The following is a 23,437-nucleotide window of genomic DNA, read 5'->3' on the forward strand; positions in this document are numbered from 1 at the left end:
AAATTTCGTGGGCCAGTAGTTTTATTTTTATATATATAAAATACACTAGTATGTCTCTCTATATATAAGGAATATTTCCTCTGAGCCTGTGGCTTGTTTTTTAATTTTCTTAAAGGTATTTTATCATGAGCAGAAATTTTATTTTAAATATGTTTTAGGCCAAAACCGGTTTGGCTCAGTGGATAGAGCGTCGGCCTGCGGACTGAAAGGTCCCAGGTTCGATTCCGGTCAAGGGCATGTACCTGGGTTGCGGGCACATCCCCAGTAGGAGATGTGCAGGAGGCAGCTGATCGATGTTTCTCTCTCATCGATGTTTCTAACTCTCTATCTCTCTCCCTTCCTCTCTGTAAAAAATCAATAAAATATATTTTTAAAAAAATGTTTTAAATTGGTTTTTTTAAGAGGGGAAGGGAGAGGGATAGAGAGATAGAAACATTGATGAAAGAGAAACATCATTGATCAGCTATCTCCTGCATGCCCCCACCACTGGGGATGGAGCCCACAACCTGGGCATGTGCCCTGACCAGGAATAGAATGGGTGACCTCTTGGTTTCTGGGTCAATGCTCAACTGCTGAGTCACACCAGCTGGGCAGAACATTTTTATTGTGATGAACACTAATTTTGTGACCGAAGATATCTTTGCCTACCCCAAAGTTGCAAAGATAATATCCCATGTTTTCTTCTGGAAGCTTTAATAGTATTAACTGTTTTTAGCGTAGGTCCCTGATCTATCTCAACTAAGAAATGTGTGTGTGGTATGAGATTCATTTTTTTCCTCTGTTTATTAGTCATTGCACCATTATTTATTGTAAAGACTTTGATTTCCCATTGAATTTATTGCCTTAGGGCTTCTGTTGAGCATCAATTGACCACTTAAATTAGGATCTCTTTCTGGAATCTCTTTTTTTTAATTTCATTGGCAATACTGTCATGTCCTGATTACTTTGACATGACATCAGGTAGTGTAAATTCACCAATTTTGTTCTCTTTTTCAAGGTTGTTTGGGCTGTTCTAGGACCTTTGCATTTCCAAATAAAGTCTGTAATTGATTTGTCAATATCTACTAAAAATTTATTTGGATTTTGATGAAGATTGCATTGTATGTTTAGATAATATTGGGGAAAGACGAATGATCATGTTGCCTGTTAATAAACACAGTTTAATCCTTCATTTCCAGCCTGTCCTTTTATTTCTTTCTTTTGTTTCAAAGAAACAGTTTTCAGTTCACCTTGGTCCTCTTTAGATTTCTTAGCTGGAGGTATGAGTATAGAATAAACTGTATTAGTTTTGGTTCTGTCATTCTATCCTATATAATAAAAGGGTAATATGCAAATTGACCCTAATGGTGGAATGACCATTCACTATGATGCGCAATGACCACCAGGAGGCAGATGCTCAGTGCAGGAGCTGCTGCCTGGTGGTCACTGTGCTCCCACGGGGGAGCTCTGCTCAGCCACAAGCCAGGCTGAGGGCTGCGAGCACAGCGGTGGTGGCAGGAGCCTCTCCCGCCTCCGCGGCAGCACTAAGGATGTCCAACTGTGGCTTAGGCCCACTCACCATGGGGAGTGGGCCTAAGCCATCAGTCAGACATCCCCCGAGGGCTCCCAAGCTGCCAGAGGGATGTCTGACTGCCAGCTTAGGCCTGATCCCCCCAGGGAGCGGGCCTCAGTCGGCAGGGGGACATCCCCCAAGGGGTCCCGGACTGCGAGAGGGCACAGGCCAGGCTGAGGGACGCCCCCCCCCCCAGAGTGCACGAATTTTCGTGCACCGGGCCTCCAGTATTTTATATTCAGCTTGTTTGAAAAGTCTTTGAACTATTACTACTAGTATTGTTGATGGTTGAATTAGAAATGACAGTTGTGATGGAGTCTTTGCTTCCTTGGTAGTCATTTCTTCTCTCCTGTGGCCTTTTAGGGGATGGTTGCTAGACCAGCATGTGGGCTTTACCTCACACTTGTTAGCAATGCAGAATCTCAGGCCCCATCTGGACCTTCAGAATCAGATTCCCAGTCTTTGGTTGAAACATTAAGTTGGAACATTGTGGCCTGGCTGGTGTGACTCAGTGGTTGAGGATTGATCCATGAACTAAGAGGTCACTGGTTCAATTCCTGGTCAGGGCATATGTCCCAGTTGCAGGCTTGATTCTTAGTAAGGGATCTCATTGATGCTTCTATCTCTATCCCTCTCCCTTCCTCTCTCTCTAATAAAGAAATCAATACAAACATTTAAAAAGTTATAAATTGGAACATTGTGGATGGAGGTGGAGAATGAGCTCACCTGCGCTCAGTTTGAGTGTAGTGCAGCACACACCTGGCTGGATCCATCTTATATGTCACTCATTTTGGTTTCAGCTATCGAATAAGAGAGAAATAATGGTATCAGACCAACAAAATGCCAAGATTGTAGTACTTTAAAGCTCTGTAGTATTGTGAATAGAATACCAAAAGGTGGTATTGCAATCACTAGGCCTAAAATAAAGTTATAGTTTACCTTCATCATTCTATTTTCAGGCATTTGCGCTCCTGAAGATGTGCCTCTAAAATAGTTAATTTTTTTAAGTTTATAAAAAATATTTAAATGAACCTAGTACTCAGTATGTATCTAACAGTAGGTCACTAAGACTTAATATGAGGTGAAGAGCGATTGGTGTCAAAAGGAACATGAGTAAAATGGGCAGTGAGAATTGTTGATGGCGAGAAACATTTAGTTTTGGGGGCTAGATCAGGCAGAGTTTTTGTAGGAATAGGGATGTAATGAAATATAAGGTACAAGCTGGTTTTAGTGAGAAGCAGTGACTGAGGAAAAAGACCAGTCCTGCTGATTTGAAGCTTACCGTAGGTGGTGGTGGCCAGCTGCAGACAGGCACCGAGCAGAAGGGGAGTGATGAAGGACAGACTTTGGGGGCTGCAAACAAACCAGCCCTCTAGCAGATGGGGAGCCTTAGGGGCAGCAGACATTCAAGGGGCTGGGTCAGCAATTACAGGACACGCCCAGCCTGTGTAAGGAAGGAGTGTACTGTCATCTGAGGTAAGTGACAAGGGTGAGTCACATGCTAGTGAGTGAGCCCATGGAACTCCAGTGTTAGCTTAGTTAATACATTGGACTCTGCTAGAATCTGGATCAGACTCCAGGCCCGAAGGGGTTGTTGGAATTGATGTTTCTTCTCTCTGAAGTGTAATTAGCAACATGTAGGAATATAATCTTTTTCTAACATTAAGTTAATTTTTAATGTTTGAGATTATTTTCTCCTAGAATCGATTTAGTTTTTCACATTGCCTCATAAAAGGACATTTTACATCTTAAATATAAATAACTTATATTCTTCAATCTTTAATTCAAGAGATGAACTCACTTTCCCCTTTGTTTTGTGTGTCTGCAATGTAGGGGAGTATGGAGACTTTGGAAATGCAGAAGGAAATAAAAGAAGAATCAGATGAAGAAGATGATGAGGATGAAGAATCTGGAAGATTGCGTTTCAAAACTGAAAGGAAAGAAGGAACAATTATTAGGCTCTCAGATGTAACTCGAGAGAGAAGGAACATTCCAGAAACTTTGGGTAACTCTTTTTGGCTGTCTCCCATCTTTCTTCATTCCCATTTCAGCTTCCTCCATAGTACTATTATGATTAATCAAATAGGTAAAGAAATGTTGACTTTATAGATGATTATGCATGCCATACTAAGAGGTCACTGGTTCAATTCCTGGTCAGGGCATATGTCCCAGTTGCAGGCTTGATTCTTAGTAAGGGATCTCATTGATGCTTCTATCTCTATCCCTCTCCCTTCCTCTCTCTCTAATAAAGAAATCAATACAAACATTTAAAAAGTTATAAATTGGAACATTGTGGATGGAGGTGGAGAATGAGCTCACCTGCGCTCAGTTTGAGTGTAGTGCAGCACACACCTGGCTGGATCCATCTTATATGTCACTCATTTTGGTTTCAGCTATCGAATAAGAGAGAAATAATGGTATCAGACCAACAAAATGCCAAGATTGTAGTACTTTAAAGCTCTGTAGTATTGTGAATAGAATACCAAAAGGTGGTATTGCAATCACTAGGCCTAAAATAAAGTTATAGTTTACCTTCATCATTCTATTTTCAGGCATTTGCGCTCCTGAAGATGTGCCTCTAAAATAGTTAATTTTTTTAAGTTTATAAAAAATATTTAAATGAACCTAGTACTCAGTATGTATCTAACAGTAGGTCACTAAGACTTAATATGAGGTGAAGAGCGATTGGTGTCAAAAGGAACATGAGTAAAATGGGCAGTGAGAATTGTTGATGGCGAGAAACATTTAGTTTTGGGGGCTAGATCAGGCAGAGTTTTTGTAGGAATAGGGATGTAATGAAATATAAGGTACAAGCTGGTTTTAGTGAGAAGCAGTGACTGAGGAAAAAGACCAGTCCTGCTGATTTGAAGCTTACCGTAGGTGGTGGTGGCCAGCTGCAGACAGGCACCGAGCAGAAGGGGAGTGATGAAGGACAGACTTTGGGGGCTGCAAACAAACCAGCCCTCTAGCAGATGGGGAGCCTTAGGGGCAGCAGACATTCAAGGGGCTGGGTCAGCAATTACAGGACACGCCCAGCCTGTGTAAGGAAGGAGTGTACTGTCATCTGAGGTAAGTGACAAGGGTGAGTCACATGCTAGTGAGTGAGCCCATGGAACTCCAGTGTTAGCTTAGTTAATACATTGGACTCTGCTAGAATCTGGATCAGACTCCAGGCCCGAAGGGGTTGTTGGAATTGATGTTTCTTCTCTCTGAAGTGTAATTAGCAACATGTAGGAATATAATCTTTTTCTAACATTAAGTTAATTTTTAATGTTTGAGATTATTTTCTCCTAGAATCGATTTAGTTTTTCACATTGCCTCATAAAAGGACATTTTACATCTTAAATATAAATAACTTATATTCTTCAATCTTTAATTCAAGAGATGAACTCACTTTCCCCTTTGTTTTGTGTGTCTGCAATGTAGGGGAGTATGGAGACTTTGGAAATGCAGAAGGAAATAAAAGAAGAATCAGATGAAGAAGATGATGAGGATGAAGAATCTGGAAGATTGCGTTTCAAAACTGAAAGGAAAGAAGGAACAATTATTAGGCTCTCAGATGTAACTCGAGAGAGAAGGAACATTCCAGAAACTTTGGGTAACTCTTTTTGGCTGTCTCCCATCTTTCTTCATTCCCATTTCAGCTTCCTCCATAGTACTATTATGATTAATCAAATAGGTAAAGAAATGTTGACTTTATAGATGATTATGCATGCCATCAGAGGGGGATGGTCTGTGTGAAGACAGAGCTGAGCTACGGTGCTATAAAAGTCATTCCGTAAAAACACAAGGTGACTTGTTGTAGACACAATCAATTGACCGTCATTCTGAGCAAGTCCTGCAACTTCAAGATTGATAGTAGGCTGTTGCTGATTAACAGAGAGCCTTCCCACGGTTCCTTGCAGTGTCTGTTGCAGAGAATAAAGCAGTGGTTCTCAAATATGAGTGAGCAAGTCACCTAGAAGGCTTGTTATCACAGATTCCTGGACCCACTCCCAGCATTTAGGGTGGAGCCCAACACAGGTGCATTTCTGATGCGTTTCCAGATGCCGCTGCTCTGACCGCACTTTGAGAACCGCTGGGATACTGTATCATATTCCGAGGAGGAGGATGGGAAGATAGAAGGCTAGAGGGTTCTACCTCCTCTCTGGCCTTGGTCAAAATAACAGTCAACTAACCCTTAGTTACTACCTTTATTACTTCTTAAAACCATTATTTGTAGCCATTTTCAGTTATAAACTGAGCAGATAGGAATTCTGTGTGAGGACACTAAGTCCCCAAGTTGCACAAGTTAACAGGAATGAGCCAGTCATGTCATGCTACTTTACTAATGAACTTTGTGGAGAGATTGTTCTAGAATCGTACCGGTCTCCACTTCTTCCCCTAACAGTTTCTTCCATCTCTACCTTTTGGCCCAAGATTTGCTTAGACTTTTCTCAGGTTAAGGTATAAAGTTGTCAGTCTAAGACAGTGTAACTTTCTAAGAAAGGATTTGAAGTTGGCCTTGGATAAAAGGAGATGAAGTGCAGGTCTTAAACATGGAAAAAAACAAAAGTACCCTCAGCAGGAGGATGGTAGTGTTACAGAGCAAGCCTGCTGGAGCACACAGCTCAGGCATGGGCTGGGATAATGGACAAGGGCGAGATGGCACCCTTGGCTGAGCACTAGAGGGCACTGGGCAGCGGCTCAGTAGGGAAATGGCCTAGGTGCCATGTTGGAGGGCGCCCGTGTTGGGGGAGGGTGGTTGTGAATTATCCGGTTTCTGTGGCTTTGTTAGCTGGGATTGGCTTTGTTGCATTAATTGGGGAACCAGATATATCCAGTCATAATAACGGTGGAAGCTGCATGTGCTAAGGCTGTGAAATCACTTGATAGTTGCCATTAAGAATGAGGGAACCTTTCCCTCTGTAGCCAGCTCCCTATAGGCCATGGTGGATTTCATGGGTCACTCTCCCCTGACCCTTGCTGCCTTTGCACAGCCCCTGGTCCTCAGCTGGGTCATCTTGTCCCTGTCCACTTTACCTTGACCTAGGCCTGGCAATGGTGACATGTCCAGCTTGCCTGTATTCATACTTTGTGTTTGTTTTATTCCTGCTTCTCTTTTTTATCAGGACCTTTTTCTCACTTCGTTCTTTTCAGTATCGTTTGTACTTCCTTTATTGCAGAATTTGTGTAGAATCTTTTTTTCCTTTTCAAGGCATCTGGCAGCTTTATAGTCATGCCATCCTGAAACCAGAGGCTGGAAGGAATTAGTGGTGGGCAAGTCGGCCTTTTACATGTCAGGGAGAGGGTCTGAGGTCCTTAGAGGCATTGTGGCTTAAGCATAAACAATTTGACTTTTTATCATTCTTTCAACTTAAAAAAAGGGCTTTAAATGCATTGGTGCAGAATGATTGGTTAGATAATAGGACAAATGAAAATGGGGCTTGAAAGTATCTTTCTTGGCTCTGTATTTGTGAGCCCTAACCTAGGAAACATACATTTTCTAGAAACTGAAGAGTTAGGATTATTCCCGGTACAAGCAGGATTTTTCTGTCCATTTAAAGATTGGTTTCCTAAAAACAGTGAGCTCCCTTATTACCTGAACGCTCCCATACCCCAAACAAAAGGTTAGTTTTATTTATAAGAAAGATACTGAGAGAGGCCGCTGCAGTATTTGATAAACTAGAAATTACTTCACAGCTCCTCTGTGTGCTTGTGGCGATGGAAACAGTAGTTTCATGTTTTGTGTAGAAATACTCTCATTTATTTGATTGATAAAGCTATTTACCTACTCTTTGTAATGGGTTTTAGTTTTAATATCTTGCTACCAGAATACATATGTCATTTTATATGGCATATTTTTTTTTTGTCAAATGATGTCTTTTAGCATTTTGAATGCAAATAATTATTTTGTGAAATCATTGATTAATATTGAGAACACCCCACAATTTAAAAAGAAGAATGGAATGAAGCTCTGGCGCCCCCATTTCTGAGCCTTTAGTCTGCATGTGCAGTAGTAGTTCTTTTCAGGATTTAGAAGGGTGTTTTCACCACGTTGAATCATTTTCACGCTCAAATATATGATGCCAGTCTTAAAAATGAAGACTACTAATTCATATCTGATAGTCTTGGCAGGTATGGAGCCCAATACAGAGCTGGTGATTTTGTATTTTGAATTCAGATTTGAATTAGAATTTTGGGTTTTTAGTTAGGGTAAGATCTTAAGTAGTGAGATTTTCCCCTCATCTAGGATTCTGGGAATTAAACATTACAGAAAATGTGTGTTTCTCAGTTTTCCTAGGAATGGTGCAAAACTTGATAATTGGGAGATAAATTCATTTGTTAAACACAAAGGATGCTTTAGGGCTTCTTTCGTGGAACCCAGTTGAGAAGGGTTTCTTTTTCTAGAACATATCTGTGTAAGGAATGGCCTATTTTGAGTGGTAATGCTAGAAGCCGTCACTGGAATGTGGGTATCCTTAACCAGTTTCCTGCAGTGTCAGCACAGAAGCTCCAAGCTGCCTGCTCTTCTGGCCTAGGAAGTGGACCTGGATTTTCTTTTAAGCCGTGCGAGCAATGAAGGACAGACTACATTTATTTTAGTTAGGCTTTAAAAACATTACCTATGAGTAGGCATTTAGATTTTATGAGATTCTAAGCTTCACTGGCACATTTATTATGTTTAATTATGCTTTATTGCTTCAGCCTAAAGATCTTGTGATGCATGATGTTCTCTTTTAAATTGTATCCTCAGTTAATTTTTTTATGGCACAGGATCTGTGGGGAAATGTTCCATGTGGTCTCATGCAGTTCCAGGTCTCTAGTGCCAGCACACTGCCCTGCATCTGCACAGATCCTTGTGTTTGCAGGCTTAGTGCACATTTCCTGATCAGTTATCGTGTAAAAAACCAGATTACCGGGTGTTGTTTTTACTTTGCCAGATAAACTGTGTATTCTATAAATACTTATTTATTATGTATTAGTCTAATCATTATACAATTATTTGTATGTAAATTTGTTTTTCTTAAGCACATTTTAGAAAGGGACAATGCAGTGTAAAACTTCTTACATTGAGCTATATCTCTACTTTAGAATCTGGACATAGTACAGAAAACACTTAAAGGGAAATTAACATTTCAGTTGAAGATACAAATGTAATTTCCATCCTGTCATATTTTGGTGACCTTTTGTGACAGCTTGTCTCAATTGGAGGAAAGCATTTTTACTTGCTGATTAAAGATGTCATTTGAAACCATTTTATTACTGGGGATAGTGAAATTAATCTTGACACTTAGAACCACTAGAAAAATAATTGCTGATTCACCGCATAAAATGTGTATGTGAACCAATCATGTCATCAAGATTAGAGTAAAAGTCTGTGCTTGTTAAGAAGAGATTAAATATTCCTTCGAATGGGGCCTCCATTCATTTGAAGGGGAGGGGTTACCATAGAAACCATTTCAAGGGGATGAAGTGTGGTTTAGAGATTTTGGAAGAGTTTAGAGATGACTATGGATTCCAAGGTAGGAGATAAACTGGTAATATTTACAATGTACCCTTCATTGTGGAAGAAGGCATAAGAATGCTTCTCAGGACGCAGTTTTATTAATGTAAGATATAATGCCACAACTCAGATAATATTTTGAAATAAAGGAACCATATTTGAGTCTGTCAGTTTTTTTCTTTTAAGACTTTAGAATAATGTGCCACCTGAAGTTTCTTAGAGACAGAGTCTATGTGTTTTGTATCCCTTAAGCCCTGATTTTCAACCATGAGTGAGCAGCAAGATTTTTAAAAACATGCAATACTGACTAGTCAGGGCACTGACCTCTTTTTCCTTAGACTGTCAAATAAAAAACAACAATAGCCAACACAACAATGGTTGTCTGTGTGAATGAATCAAAATTATACCTATTTTTTTTGTCATATTGGCAAAGAATATATTTTTTGGTGAGCCACAGAATTTCAGTAATTAGATTCTATGTGCCATGAGATGTAAAAGGTTGAAAATCACTGCCCTGAAGTGTTCGTCAGACAGGTGAGCACCTACTAATACTGGTGTCCAACAAATGTTTGCATGAATAGGTTTTCTCTTATGAGACTTTGCTCTCATTTGGCATGGTTCCTCATCAGAAGGCATGTATATAAATCTTTCTTCACTCAGCAAAGATTTTTTTCTTTCTTTATAAAACTAAAAATTTGTAATGATAATAGTAAATGTTTTCCATTTTGTATGACATTAACATTAATTATTTTTTTATTTTTGGTTAATCTTCACATGAGGATATTTTTTCCACTGCTTTTTCACAGAGAAAGGGAGGGAGGGAAGGAGGGAAAAAGAGAGAGAGAGAGAAACATCGATGTGAAAGAGACACATGCACATGGACTGGTTGGTTGTCGCCCATGGACTGGAGGGTGGGGAGTGAAACTGCAACCCAGGTAGGTGCTCTTGACCCCATGACCGGGAATCTAACCTGGTCAAGGGTTGGCACTCTAACCACTAGCACAGTGATGGTGAACCTTTTGAGCTCAGCGTGTCAGCATTTTGAAAAACCCTAACTTAACTCTGGTGCCATGTCACATACAGAAATTTTTTGATATTTGCAACCATAGTAAAACAAAGATTTATATTTTTGATATTTATTTTATATATTTAAGTGCTATTTAACAGAAAAATCAACCAAAAAAATGAGTTCGCGTGTCACCTCTGACACGCGTGTCACAGGTTTGCCATCACTGCACTAGCAACATGGGCCGGGGCTTAATGACAATTATTTGACGTTGGAGTGATTTCACTAATAGTTTTAAGATCAGAAGAGTCAGGAATCTGTTCTGTTGTATGTATTTTTCTGAGTCTCTGTGTCTGTGTCTTAGTAATGCTTGTGCTGGTTTCACTAGGACAGCTGTACTGGGTGTGACCGGGGAGCGGGTTCTGAGCTGTGCTGTCGGCCAACATGATGGAACCTGCCTGGCAGCTGAAGGGCAGTGGCTAACTTTGACTTGAGCCCCTTTTTCAGCTCCCTCAGCACATTAGTGGTCCCAAATGAAAATACCTTCCAGTCTTTGTACACAGGAGGCACTTGTATTCCAAGGCAGAGCATGCCCCCATTGAATAGCGGGTGGGGGTCGCCACTGTTGTCGTGCTTGCTCCTGTCGATGCAGTTGCCTGTTGTGGGGAAGCACTTGCTGTTGCAGAGTGTTATTGTCACGTATTTCTTCTGTGTGTTCTCCCTGTGAGTCTTGTTCCCGCTCTGAATGTTTCTAACGTGTGCACATCTTTTCACACAGAGCTTTCAGCAGAAGCCAAAGCTGCGTTGCTTGAATTTGAAGAAAGAGAACGCCAGCATAAGCAGGGCCGCTATGGTTCAAGGCGGGGCGGAAGGAGAGGAGGTCCTTTAATGTGTCGTGGAATGGGGGACCAGAGAAGAGAGAACAGTGAGAGGGGCCGCATGAAGGACCACAGACCTGCGCTGCTCCCCACACAGCCTCCTGTGGTGGTAACGTTACAATTTTCTTGAGTCTAAAACTAGAACAAATGAAAATATGCTTTTGTGGGTATTGCATTTTGTGTTGATCACTTAGTCTGGAAGTAAAGTTTAGTAGTAGGAATGCAGCTGAAGTTCGTGAAGTGTATTTATAGTCTCTAATGATTTCATATGTGGTCTTATAAATTCCGTCCTCTAGTATTCGGCAGTAAAAACAATTCTGTTACAACCGCTTGTGAAGAAAGTTCTGGTAAGAGACCTGCTTCCATAAGGGACAGCCACAGAGCAAGCAGCCTTGCATTAGGGCGGGGCAGCCTGGGTCTGTCCTCAGTGTGGTGCGTGGCTCACTGGGGGCAGTTCTGCTGGTTGAACTGCCACGTCTGCCCACCTGCCCTGAGGTTGAGCGCATGGTGAGATGGCAGAGCCAGTGGGGCAGGGGGAGCAGCCTCCTTGCCTGCTGTCTCGTACAGCTTGTTACTATGAACTTACTTCTAACTCCTAACTTTTACAATTCAGTCAGCATAAGTCTGTAACATGTCACCAGTCGTTTTCTTTGCTTTTAAATGTTGATTCCTGTGAATTTGTCTTTTTTGTGATTATAGACGCACTCTCCAAGATTAATTCCTCCAACCCAGCCTCAGCCTCCCCCCCCACCGCCACCCCAGCAGCAGCCCATTCGGAGCCTGTTCCAGCAGCAGCCCCTGCAGCCCCTGCTGCCCCTGCAGCATCCGCACCACCCCTCCCCTCCACAAGGAATGCATGTGCCACCCCAGATGGAGGCGCCCAGGGTGATGATGACCCCTCCACCCGTGACCCCACAGCAGCCCAAGAACATCCACATAAACCCCCACTTCAAAGGAGCGGTGGTGACACCCGTGCAAGGTATGTGTCTCCTTTATTGTTGCTGTGGCCAAAGAGATGTCATGCTCCAGTCTGCAAGGACAACTTGGCTTCCTGATGTCTTCCCCACCCACTTAGACTCCTGCTACTCACGGGCCAGGTGCTTGCTAACAAATGTGTATCTTAGATTCTGATTGGGTGGCAGGCACTGAATTTGGAGGGCAGGAGAGGCATTGTGGAGAGTCAGCAGGGTGCTTCCTCGAGTCCCACTCAGGTGCTCTCTGTGAGTCCCCATGTTAGCTGTGTGTGTGTGTGTGCGTGTGTGCGTGTGTGCGTGTGTGCGCGCGCAGATTCACCTTTAGTCATGAGTTTTAAGTGATAACCTCTCACGTTACCATTTCCTGGCCCAAGGAAACTGTTTTCATGCCTTTGGGAAGGAGCACATCTTTTTTTGTTTATTTATTAATCCTCACCCAAGGAGAGATTTTATTTCTGAGGTACTAAAGTCTAAACCTGACAATACATTTTCATTACATTTGGTTATTATTAAAGAATAGTTATTTAAAAATATATTTTTAATTGACTTCAGAGAGGAAGGGAGAGGGAGAGGGAGAGAGAGATAGAAACATCAATGATGAGAGAGAATCATTGATCAGCTGCCTCCTTCACGCCCCCCACTGGGGATCAAGCCCGCAACCTGGACATGTGCCCTGACCGGGAATCGAACTGTCATCTCCTGGTTCATAGATTGACCACTGAGCCCTGTTGGCCAGGTGAGGGTATTTTTTTAAAATATATTTTATTGATTTTTTTACAGAGAGGAAGGGAGAGAGATAGAGAGTTAGAAACATCGATGAGAGAGAAACATCGATCAGCTGCCTCCTGCACACCCCCCACCGGGGATGTGCCCGCAACCAAGCTGCATGCCCTTGACCGGAATCGAACCCGGGACTCCTCAGTCCGCAGGCCGACACTCTATCCACTGAGCCAAATCGGTCAGGGCCAGATGAGGGTATTTTTAACATTGATTTTTAGAGAGAAGAAAGGAGGGAGAGAGAGAGAGAGAGAAATGACATTGATGTGTGAGAGACACATTGACTGGTTGCCTCCCACAGGTGCCCTGACCAGTGCCAGGGATTGAGCCTGCAACCGAGGTACATGCCCTTGACCAGAATCGAACCTGAAACCCTTCAGTTGGGCTGATGCTCTATCCACTGAGCCAAACCGACTAGGGCAGGAGCACATCTTTATGCCTCTGTCCAGCACACGTGGGCTGCGATGCTTCTATCTCAGGCACTGAGTTATGTTGGTGCACAAAGCAGACAAGCTTTTTGCAGTCATGGTCCTGCGTTCTAACAGTCAGCCATAAACACATTGATTTCTGTGGCAGGTTAAGGGATGCCAGTGCATTGACAGATAGAGCAGCTAGGGCTGGGTTGGCTTCATTAGGAAGGTAAGAGTTGAAGGAGGCTGCTGGTGTGGAATCAGGTAGCTAGTGTGGAACACTTGGGTGGAAACAGCACTCAGGCCAAGAAGGACCCCTCTCTGCCTCCAGAGGCAGTGGGGAGGGCTGTGAGGGAAACAGCAGCATCCTTTGCGACAGCTAGGTTTCTATTAGAGCAGGAAGGGGACAGGCTGAGGCCAGCATGGGTTCTGGTGGCTGAGAACTTGGAATTCCAAAGGTGTGGTTGAGAAGTTTCAGAACTTGGGGAGAAGCCTGAGATAGGACTTGGAGTGTGGAGAGGGCCAGTGGTCTGGAGGCGCTGTGAAGTTGTGCTGTGGCCTTGGAGCAGAGGGCTCTAGGGGGGCAGAGGAGGGTCAGTGTCCTTGTGTTGTTACAGGAGATAGCTCTTGTTTGACACACCTGGAAGGTCGGGTGTTAGTGCTGTCGGTCCCTGACCCCCTGACTGACCCCTTGGCTTGTCCCCACCATATATTAGAATCATTCAGTGACCTCACTGTCTTGCAGGGCAGGACATGTTATGGTCTGTGTGATTAGCACATTACCTGTGTCTGCTCTAGCAGCTGTGGGAGGAAGGGACCAACACATGCTCATGGGGGCAAGGAGGGTGCAGGAAAGTAGCCCTTTCCATGGTGGCTACCCAGGACGTGCCCCTGCAGGAAATGAAGCTGTGGGAAAGATTTTACTGATGTCAGCATTGGGTATTGTGTATTTCCTTGCACAGTGAGGGAGGACTGGCAGTTGGTGAGGTGCACAGATTGGTGTGGCCTGATAGAAATAAGTGGTGGTAGGACATGCAGAGTGGGAGAGGGCTAAGGAAACTCAGGATGTCTTCCAGGTGTGAAGGGTGTGTGTCTTGCTGAGTCAGCAGCCTGATGGGCATAGACAGAGACCTGGCACCCAGAGCTCATGCAGACTCAGTGAGTGCACATCACCTTGCCGGCAAGTTTTACACTCAGAACAAGCTAAATGGTTTTCACCACAAAGCCGGGGCTTTGTGCCACACATTCCTTCTCCTTGACACACCTTTGATCTTGAGATTTGCTGGTGTAGGGAGAGAGTGAGTGAATGAGCTTAAGTAGAAAGCAGTTCCTCTTGAGAGAGGCTTGGTATCTAGCTGCCTGCTGCACAGTGGTTCTTGGAGCTGTAGGCAGGTAGAAGGTACATGTAAAAGGTAACAGCGTGTGCACATCTTTTCTTGGTGGCACATATTTCCTTTTTGAGGATGAAGTGTTCTGTAAAATTATAATTAACCAGTTCTGATGGAAATTCAACGTGTTCTTCAGGTGTTCACTATTACAACCGTTGCAGTGAATCGAAAGCTAATCTAATCCATTAGGTACATGGGACAACAGAAGATGTAAGTCTTAAATATCAAATACTTGGAGTTTAAGGTTCAACTGGAATGGTCTGTTAACAGTTCAGGTTTTAAGTTCTCTCATAGGTAGACTTGTCTTCCTGCCTGCAGACCAGGTGCCCTGCAGGGCCCCTAGGAGGACAGGTTGCAGATGCCCTGGCGGTCTGACTGAGGCCTTCTTTCTGGCCTGGCTGGATTCGATCTGTGCGTCACACCTGTTCTCAGATGTTCTTGTCAGTGTTTATTCTTTTTCTCCTCTTTCCTGTTGTGTTTTACAATTTATTTTTTAACTTTTTAAAAAATATACTTTCATTGATTTCAGAGAGGGAGGGAGAGGGAGAGAGAGATAGAAACATCAGTGGTGAGAGAGAATCATTGATTGGCCTCCTTCTGCACGCTCCACACTAGGGATCGAGCTTGAAACCTGGGCATGTGCCCTAACTGGGAATCGAACCCTGATCTCCTGGTTCATAGGTTGACGCTCAACCACTGAACCACACCAGCTGGAGGCTTTTTACAGTTTACTAAAAAAATGTTTAAAAATTTGGTGCATAGTTTAAAAAATTCTGTCTTTATATTATTTAATATGTAGTTTTTTTCTTCTTTACTTTCATGATAATCTTTTGAGGTCAGAGGTACTCTCTTTCTCCGCTTCATGGTCTACTATTTTGCTTCAGGTATATAATCGATGTACCCAGAGCCTTTAGCCAGCTACATAGATTGAGGGGCTGGTTGCTATTTTATAGGAAGCCTTGCAAATTGACTCTTAGTTTGAAATTTTGATTCATTGGATTAGGCTCTCAAGAGAGGGATGTACTTCTATCTTTTATACATTTTATCAAAATAAGTTTTTTCGGTTGCACTTTGCTTTGATCAAGTGGTCTTACAGGCCCATCTCACTTTAAGTGGACCTGTGGATGTGTGATGTTAATTACAAGGCTTAGTGTAGCGGTTCCCAACCTGTGGGTCGCGAACAATGAAAATACATCCTGCATATCAGATATTTACATTATGATTCATAACAGTAGCAAAATTACAGTTATGAAGTAGCAACGAAAATAATTTTATGGTTGGGGGTCACCACAACATGAGGAACTGTATTAAAGGGTCGCGGCATTAGGAAGGTTGAGAACCACTGCCAGTGAGTGCATCTCAGCACTCTGTTTTCAAAACAGCTTTGATTCACTTTTAAACTGTATCATTTCTATTTCTCATTTGCCAGAAATTTCTTTAAAATATGCTATTTAAAAATATTATTATATTTCTAATTTATAAGCTTTGTTCTTATTCTTGCTTGTATGTAGCCTCACTTGGTTGTTCCTCTGTGCATGTCTGTGTTGTGATCTCTTCTTACAAGGACACCAGTCAGTCACAGTGGATTAGGGCTCACCCACCTAACCTCATTTTACCTTAATCACCTCTTTTTCCAAATACAGTCCCATTTTGAGTTACTGGTGTTAAGACTTCATATGAATTTAGGAGGGGGCCACAGACCAGACCATAACACCTGACACTCTGAGAGTTTCCCAGATGATGGGGCAGCACATCTTAGTGAGGTATAGCTGCCACTCACAGCTGTCACCACTTAGGTGCTGGGGTTCCCCTCATCCGATCAGTAGATCTCACACGTTTTATATAGCTTAAACATACCTGATTTAGCCCCAGGGGTGAAACTAACATCTGGCTTCCTTCCTTGTCCTGATAGGTCAGTGGAGTTCTGCTTGTTTCAAAACGAAACAAAACATCTCAGCATAGTAGTTGTTCTTTGTAATGGTACCCTGAGCTTGTATATTCCCTTGCTCTGCCTGCTTCACTCTCACCTTTCTTCCCTCTCACTCTTTTCATGACTCCAGAGGATTTAGATTTCAATTTGTATTTGAGTGGAGTCAGAGGTATGCCTGGGATTGGATAACCTGGGTAACCTGGAAGTGAGAAAAAGTAAGTTGTTCTTGTGTTGCGAAATGTTTTAACCCTAAATGGGAATTCACAATTGAAATGTAAGCTTCTTTTTGTGCTATTGTGTGAAGGCAGAGAAGCCCTTCCCTTTCTCTTGATGGAAACTCAATGTGTTTTATGTTGTACACATCGTATATGTTTTATGTTATACTTAGTCTATTGCCTTCCTTTAGCAGCTGGTCTGGGTGTGAGCACAACGTGTTTCTAATGAGAGGTGTTTTCCACAGTGCCCTTGCTGCCAGTCCCGAGCCAACAGAGACCTGCGGTGGGACCCCAGAGATTCCCAGTGAGTAGCAGCTGCTCTTCTGCTCCGAGACAATGAGCACACACTTACTAAGAAATATTAATATAGCAAATACAAGTGGGTCCAACTGAATATAAGTTTAAAGATTTGTAAATATTGACCATAATTTTTGCAATGGAAAATGCTTATTAAAAGCTTAAGGTCAATGGATTTTTGAGAATGGGATTAATTTTGTCTAACTGTAAGATTGTTGAATCAGGATCATCAGTGGAATGCCTTTCATCTTAAAGAATATGAATTTTGATTTTATTTATTGCCTGATGTTAAATAAGGAAGGGCCTTGCTTTGTTATAATTTGTGCTAAGTGTATATGAGCACATGTGCATTTGTGTACATGTGGGTATGTATGTGACATTCTAGGGAATAAGGATGAGGTCTCTATAAAAACCTCGAAAGTCCTAATGACCATTGGTTTTATGTATATACTAGAGGCACGGTGCATGAAATTCGTGCAAGGGCCTTGGCCCTCACCCTCCGTAGCTTTGTCCGGAAGGATGTCCAGTCTAATTAGCATATTACGCTTTTAGTATTATAGATGTGTATATACATATATATTTATACACACACACGTATATGTACATATTTTTTTTAAATATGTTTTTACTGATTTCAGAGAGAGGGAGAGATAGATAGAAATATCAGTGATGAGAGAGAATCATCGATCAGCTGCCTCCTGCACGCCCTCTACTGGGGATCAAGCCTGCAACCCAGGCATGTGCCCTGACCCAGAAAGGAACTATGACTTCCTGGTTCATAGGTCAATGCTCAACCACTGAGCCACACCAGCTTGGGATGGTTTTATATTTTAAAAGGAAGGTTTTGTCTTTAAAATATCTTTAAAAGAAAGCACACACACACTTTCCTGTACTTTCCATAACTCTTCATTCTTCCAACATGTCTTAACTAGAAGAAAAATGTCCATTAAAGAGTTGTATATGTTTAAGTAAATTTTGTATATTTGAGATTTTGATTCGATTTGTAGGTGGTTCATGGTTTTATTAAATCAGTGAGGACATGGTCTTTCTGAAAAACAATGCTGGAAAAAATGGATCAGACCATAAAATTTTAATGTGATTTATATGTAAAACAAATGTTTTGCTTAGGCTAGAAACCTGATTTTCAGGAAATACCTGAATGACCTATTTGACTTTAGCTTTGATATTTCAGTAATGTGTTTGTCGATGGCATTTAGCAAAATGTTTTTATTTTTTTTTAAAAAAAGATATTAATTTCAGAGAGGAAGGGGGAGAGGGAGAGGGCAAGAGGGCTAGAAACATCAATAATGAGAGAGAATCTTTGATCGGCTGCCTCCTGCACACCCCTTACTGGGGATTCAGCCCGCAAACCCGGGATGTGCCCTGACCAGGATTCAAATAAACCATCGAGCCACACTGGTCAGGCTATCGAAAAGTTTTAATGAAGGATCTAGATGTACAATCAGGTGATTACTTAAAAATAAAGTCAGTATTGGATTTAAGGGTCAGAGTTTTTATTTTTTTAGAAAGTTCCTTGATTTGTAGTTATTATGAATTTCGATATGGTTTCTAAAACGGATTCTTACTGATTTTATTTTTTATCTTTGCTAATTTTTCTTTAAATTACTTATTAAGTTTTAAAAACTAGTTATTTAAAAGTCAGGTGATACATAGTACAATTTCCTACTCAACGCGTTTGTCTAAATAGCTTAGGCTAATACTTGCATTACCCCAGGGTAAGCTTGCATGTGTTTACTCATTAGGTACACCTTTCCTGTGAGGTTGTTTAACTGCTTAGTTATTGTAAAGCACTAGCTTTTTGAGTTCTTTTTGCTGTTTCTTGGGATTGTGAGCATCTGTGTTAAAATTATTATTGGACTTATAAACTTTGCATTTTAGTGATAAAATTTGACATGAAAAAGCAATTGTAGTCAGAGAAAAACAAAGTAATGTATGTAATCAGTATTTTTGCAAAAATTAGTTTACTTATATAAAATTAGAATAATCATTTGTAGTTTTCATCCACTTGTACTTTCCAATTGGGCAAATGCTTGAGTACCAGAGGATAACAAGAGAAGATGCTTTGTGAGGCAGTGAACTTCGTGTAAGTTACACGGTACTTTGAGGGTGCTGATCCTGTCAAGCTGCTTTGAGCTTGGATGACAGGAAATAGTTGCACTAGGACAATGTCATGTGGGTGATATAATTTGAGGAATGTTTTCTTCAGCTCAGTTATTTGCTGCTGTTTAACATGTATCTTTTTTAAAGGTGCAAATGCTAGATCTTAAGCAGTGAACTTTGGTTCTTGAAAATGCAGAGCTCTGTTTATTTCTGTAATCAGTCTCCCGCAGAGAAAATAATCAGATGTGGAATCTATTTTAAAAACATACTTTACTGTAAAGTATGTTTTTAAAATGTCCATCAAAATATTTTGGGACAGGAGGTTAATTCTAGGTCATCTTCTATTGTTTTACTTATGCCAGATCTTTTTTAAGTAATATTATTTTTTCCTTTTGTACTACTAGGTTAAACTTGTTGCGATGAATGTAAATGTAGGTTTGTGAACTTTTAGTGAATTTCTTTTTCATGCCATTTGCTCTGCATAGTGCTAAAACGAACCCAGCCCCATTAAATGAACCCAGCCCCGTTAAAGGAAGCCCAATTCTCGTCCTTAAGCCAGTGTTCACTTGAATGATATTATATAAATAGTGGAGACAGTGTTGTTGTGGATTCCACAGCCCCTGGGATGTCTTACTGATGGCCCTGTACCCTGTGGGCTCTGTCCTGGTGTTTTCCAATAGGGGACTTTGGTCAGCATTCACTAAACTGAATTTTGCTTTGTAAAATGAAAACGGTCACTCACAAATAAATTGATAAAACATTCAAGTTAGGAAGCCTAAGTTCAGATTCATCGTAGGATATGTTTGAATCAGCACACCTCTTGTTACACAGAAGGTGAAATTACAGGAATCTGTGGAGCAAGATCGAAGGTCACTGGGATCTTCTCTGTCCCCAGCTGTAGCCCTGCAGTGAGCTCCCATTGTTCCTGGGAGAGGTGATGTTCTTGTTGACAGCTTCCTGTTGCCAACTCGTTTCCTGAGCACCTGGTTTGTAGAGGAACTCTACATTTGTCCTGTGCCCGGTGGAGCCACCTGGGCTGGTGCAGATGAATAGCTGTTAAGTAAGTGCACACAGGAGGTTAGTATTGAGTCATCGTGCTATTTATTAGAGACTCCATAAACGGAGTAGTGTAGAGCGGGTATATATTACCTATTTACTTTTTTTGTTTTCAAGAATACAGATGTGAATTTGTGCATTTAACTCTATGGACCTCAGCTCTAACCAACTGACTAACGAGTAGAAGAGGCAGACAGGAGACATAGGACTAGATTTCCACATGTGACAGGCACACAGTTGGGGTACAGTTGGTATTAATGCCATGGCTTTCCTTCTCTTCCCCAAAAGTTGAAACTTTACTTTCTTAAAAGCTCATTTTGTTTGACAATCTCATGAAAACTTGAGAACTTCTTAATTTAGAACTAGTATGCCTAGAAATTGTGCTAAGTGATAATGCCTCTTCTTTTTAAATTAAAAATCACCGAGATTGGCCAACCTAATATGAGACAGTGTTTTCAACCTAATGTGAGACACTGTCTTTGTGTCTGAAGTCTGTTTTCAGTTCTCAATGTTTTTTGTTCTACATATTAGTCTAATAGGTTTCACTTTCCACAAAGGCTCTTCCTGATGTTTTTGTTCTTAAATGTAAAGTCCTTTCCTTATGTACAAGTATGTTTTCCAGTTACATGTTTGTCCTCAAAGAGATGGTTGTTGTTTTTAAAGTCTACCTGCTTAAAAAGTAACATGAAAATTTCGATTAATGATATCTGAAAATGCAGCTTTGAGATTTCGCTAGTTGGTTTCAGTGTCAGTGCAACTGCTGCTTTTACGTACAGGAATCATTCCCAAGTCACTCACATTGTCAAGTTTCTTGACCTAGGGCCGTGGTCAGCAACTGCAGCTCGCGAGCCATATGCGGCTCTTTGGCCCCTTGAGTGTGGCTCTTCCACAAAATACCACGTGCGGGTGCGCACGTACAGTGCGATTGAAACTTCGTGGCCCATGCGCAGAAGTCAGTATTTTGTGGAAGAGCCACACTCAAGGGGCCAAAGAGCCGCATGTGGCTCGCGAGCCGCAGTTTGCCGACCACTGAGTCCTAGGGTAGTGATGGCGAACCTATTTTTTGGTTGATTTTTCTTTGTTAAATGGCATTTAAATATATAAAATAAATATAAAAAATAGAAATCTTTGTTTTACTATGGTTGCAAATATCAAAAAATTTCTATATGTGACACGGCACCAGACTTAAGTTAGGGTTTTTCAAAATGCTGACACGCCAAGCTCAAAAGGTTTGCCATCACTGTCCTAGGGTATTCTAAAACCTATTCAGTCATTGCTTTCGCTTTGCTATATCAGGAAATGCTAGTATTTCAAGGGTAGCCACTTAAATACTAAGTAGTTTGGCTGCTAAATAATTTCTTAGTGATCTTTGTTTATTATTTTTTTAAAATATGTTTTTATTGATTTCAGAGAGAGAAGGGAGAGGTAGAGAGCGTTAGAAACATCTATGAATAGAGAGAATCATTGATTGGCTGCCTCCTGCACACCCCCTACTGGGAATCGAGCCAGCAATCTGAGTATGTGCCCTGACCGGGAATCGAATTGTGATCTCCTGGTTCATAGGTCGATGCTCAACCACTGAGCAACACCGCCCGGGCGTACTTTGTTTATTTTAAAACTAAAACTAAAAGTTATGTTCGAAAAGACTTCACTTTTCAGTTTAAATTAATTTTCTTAGCAATTACATTACTACTTAGGTAGACCCAATAAATGAGATTTCCGTTGGTGTTTCCTTTGTAGGCACAGTTCTCACAGGTAGGTCTGACTGCATTCTGTATCCCTATGTGTGTGTGTGGTGGTGGTGTTTGGAGGGGGGGGTGGCGTTGCATGGGACCAGGTGGTGGTGATTGACAGCTCCTGGATGTGTTCTTTGTGGCGTTTCATGCAAATCGTGTTTGATGAGACTGCTGCATCCAATTCCATTCCTTCTTGATTGTGGTCCGTGCAGCTGTGAACCCGGCATCATTCCATCTAGGACACTAGTCTTCCTTTTGAACCCGTCTTGTTGTTACCACTTGCCTGTATTGCCTCCTAATGATTAGCAGTTAAAGCGGGGAAGGGATGATGGGCATTTTATCAGATGTAGGAGTGGTAGCAGGGAATGTGGGATAAGGTCCTTCCAGCTGTCAGACGTTGTCAGGCTTGCATGGAGAGAATGCACTTTAAAATGCAGGTGACATAATACCCACCATCCTCCATTTGGTGGTGTGTTTCTGATTAATCATGATTACCATATATTATCATACCATCGAATTTAATCATATCAGTGAATTCCCATCTGCAGCAGTAAGAGGAGCAGCTAAACACTGTGTAACAGTGATTAAATGTGGAGGTTATAAAGTGTAGCATCCCTTCGACTGGACTGTGTCCTGTCAGCATACGTTGTGTGTTGGTAGAGATAGGGCGTAGTAGGATCCACACAAATAACTCTCAAAAGCTGGGGATGCTCATGGAAATCCTGAGATCAGTTCTTGTATTGTCACTGAGCCATACAGCCCTGTTGTAAAGACTGCATAGTACGATGTTGGGTTAACTATTTTGTTTAATGTTTGGCTAAGTAAAGCTGTTAGATTGAAATGAAAACCTTTCACAAATCCTGCCCAGGTGTATAGTTGCGTGTATAGTAGACTTAAACTTGGAATGCAGTTTGCCCATCTGTAATTCAGTAATTCACCCAGTGAAATGTTAACAACACAGAATGTCAAAGTCTCAGGGCTCCTGTGTGTTCAAGAAGATCTCTGTGGCCTGTTCAAGTGCTGTGTCCTGCAGAGCACACCAGTTGTTTTTGTTAATATTTATTTCCCAGAGTTCTTGAAGACCCATAGTTCTGTTCAGACATATTTTTAAGATAAATTTGGAAAGAGGCCCTATTCTATTATAAGGTACCTGAAAGTACTTCTTCCAAAAGATTAGGCTTTCTTTTTATTTAAAAAATGTAGTCCTTTTAATGTACAAGCCTGTGAATTTTAACAAGTGTGTGCAGTTGTGTCATTAGCATGGTTAGGCCTGGGAGCAGTGTTGTTCCCCAGAAACTCCCCTGCTGCCCCTCCCTAGCCTGGCAGCCTCTGCTCTGTGCCCAGTGCGCAGAACTGTCCATGCATTCGGGACCCTGTGGGATGCTGCCTTTTCAGTCTGGCGTCTTTCACTTAGCACAGTGCGCTTGGGACTCACTCACCCACCTGGTTGCACGTGCCAGAGATGCATCCTTTTTTACTGATAAATATGATTCCATTGTAAGGATGCACTGGTTATCCGTTCCCCATTTGGACATTGGGTTATTTTGGTCTTCAGCTGTTACAAATGAAGCTGCTGTAAACATCTGTGTCTAGGTTTGTGTGAACATGGTT

At 41.7% G+C, this 23,437-nt stretch overlaps 1 protein-coding gene across 4 annotated transcripts in view; it reads left to right on the plus strand.

Moving 5' to 3' along the window:
• RBM33 (RNA binding motif protein 33) overlaps positions 1-23,437 on the plus strand; it is a 119,044-nt gene that overhangs the window by 39,809 nt on the left and 55,798 nt on the right. For 3 of the 4 annotated variants that reach the window (XM_014532259.1, XM_014532260.1, XM_014532261.1), the window contains exons 6-9: positions 3,386-3,557; positions 10,823-11,031; positions 11,622-11,901; positions 16,862-16,920. In XM_014532259.1, coding sequence (XP_014387745.1) covers positions 3,386-3,557; positions 10,823-11,031; positions 11,622-11,901; positions 16,862-16,920 — 720 coding nt within the window. Of the gene's footprint in view, positions 1-3,385; positions 3,558-4,978; positions 5,151-10,822; positions 11,032-11,621; positions 11,902-16,861; positions 16,921-23,437 lie in introns of those variants that run through there. The other variant, XM_014532262.1, reaches the window with a different exon arrangement.

Source organism: Myotis brandtii, unplaced genomic scaffold, assembly GCF_000412655.1.
Source record: "Myotis brandtii unplaced genomic scaffold, ASM41265v1 scaffold868, whole genome shotgun sequence".
NCBI lineage: Eukaryota > Metazoa > Chordata > Mammalia > Chiroptera > Vespertilionidae > Myotis > Myotis brandtii.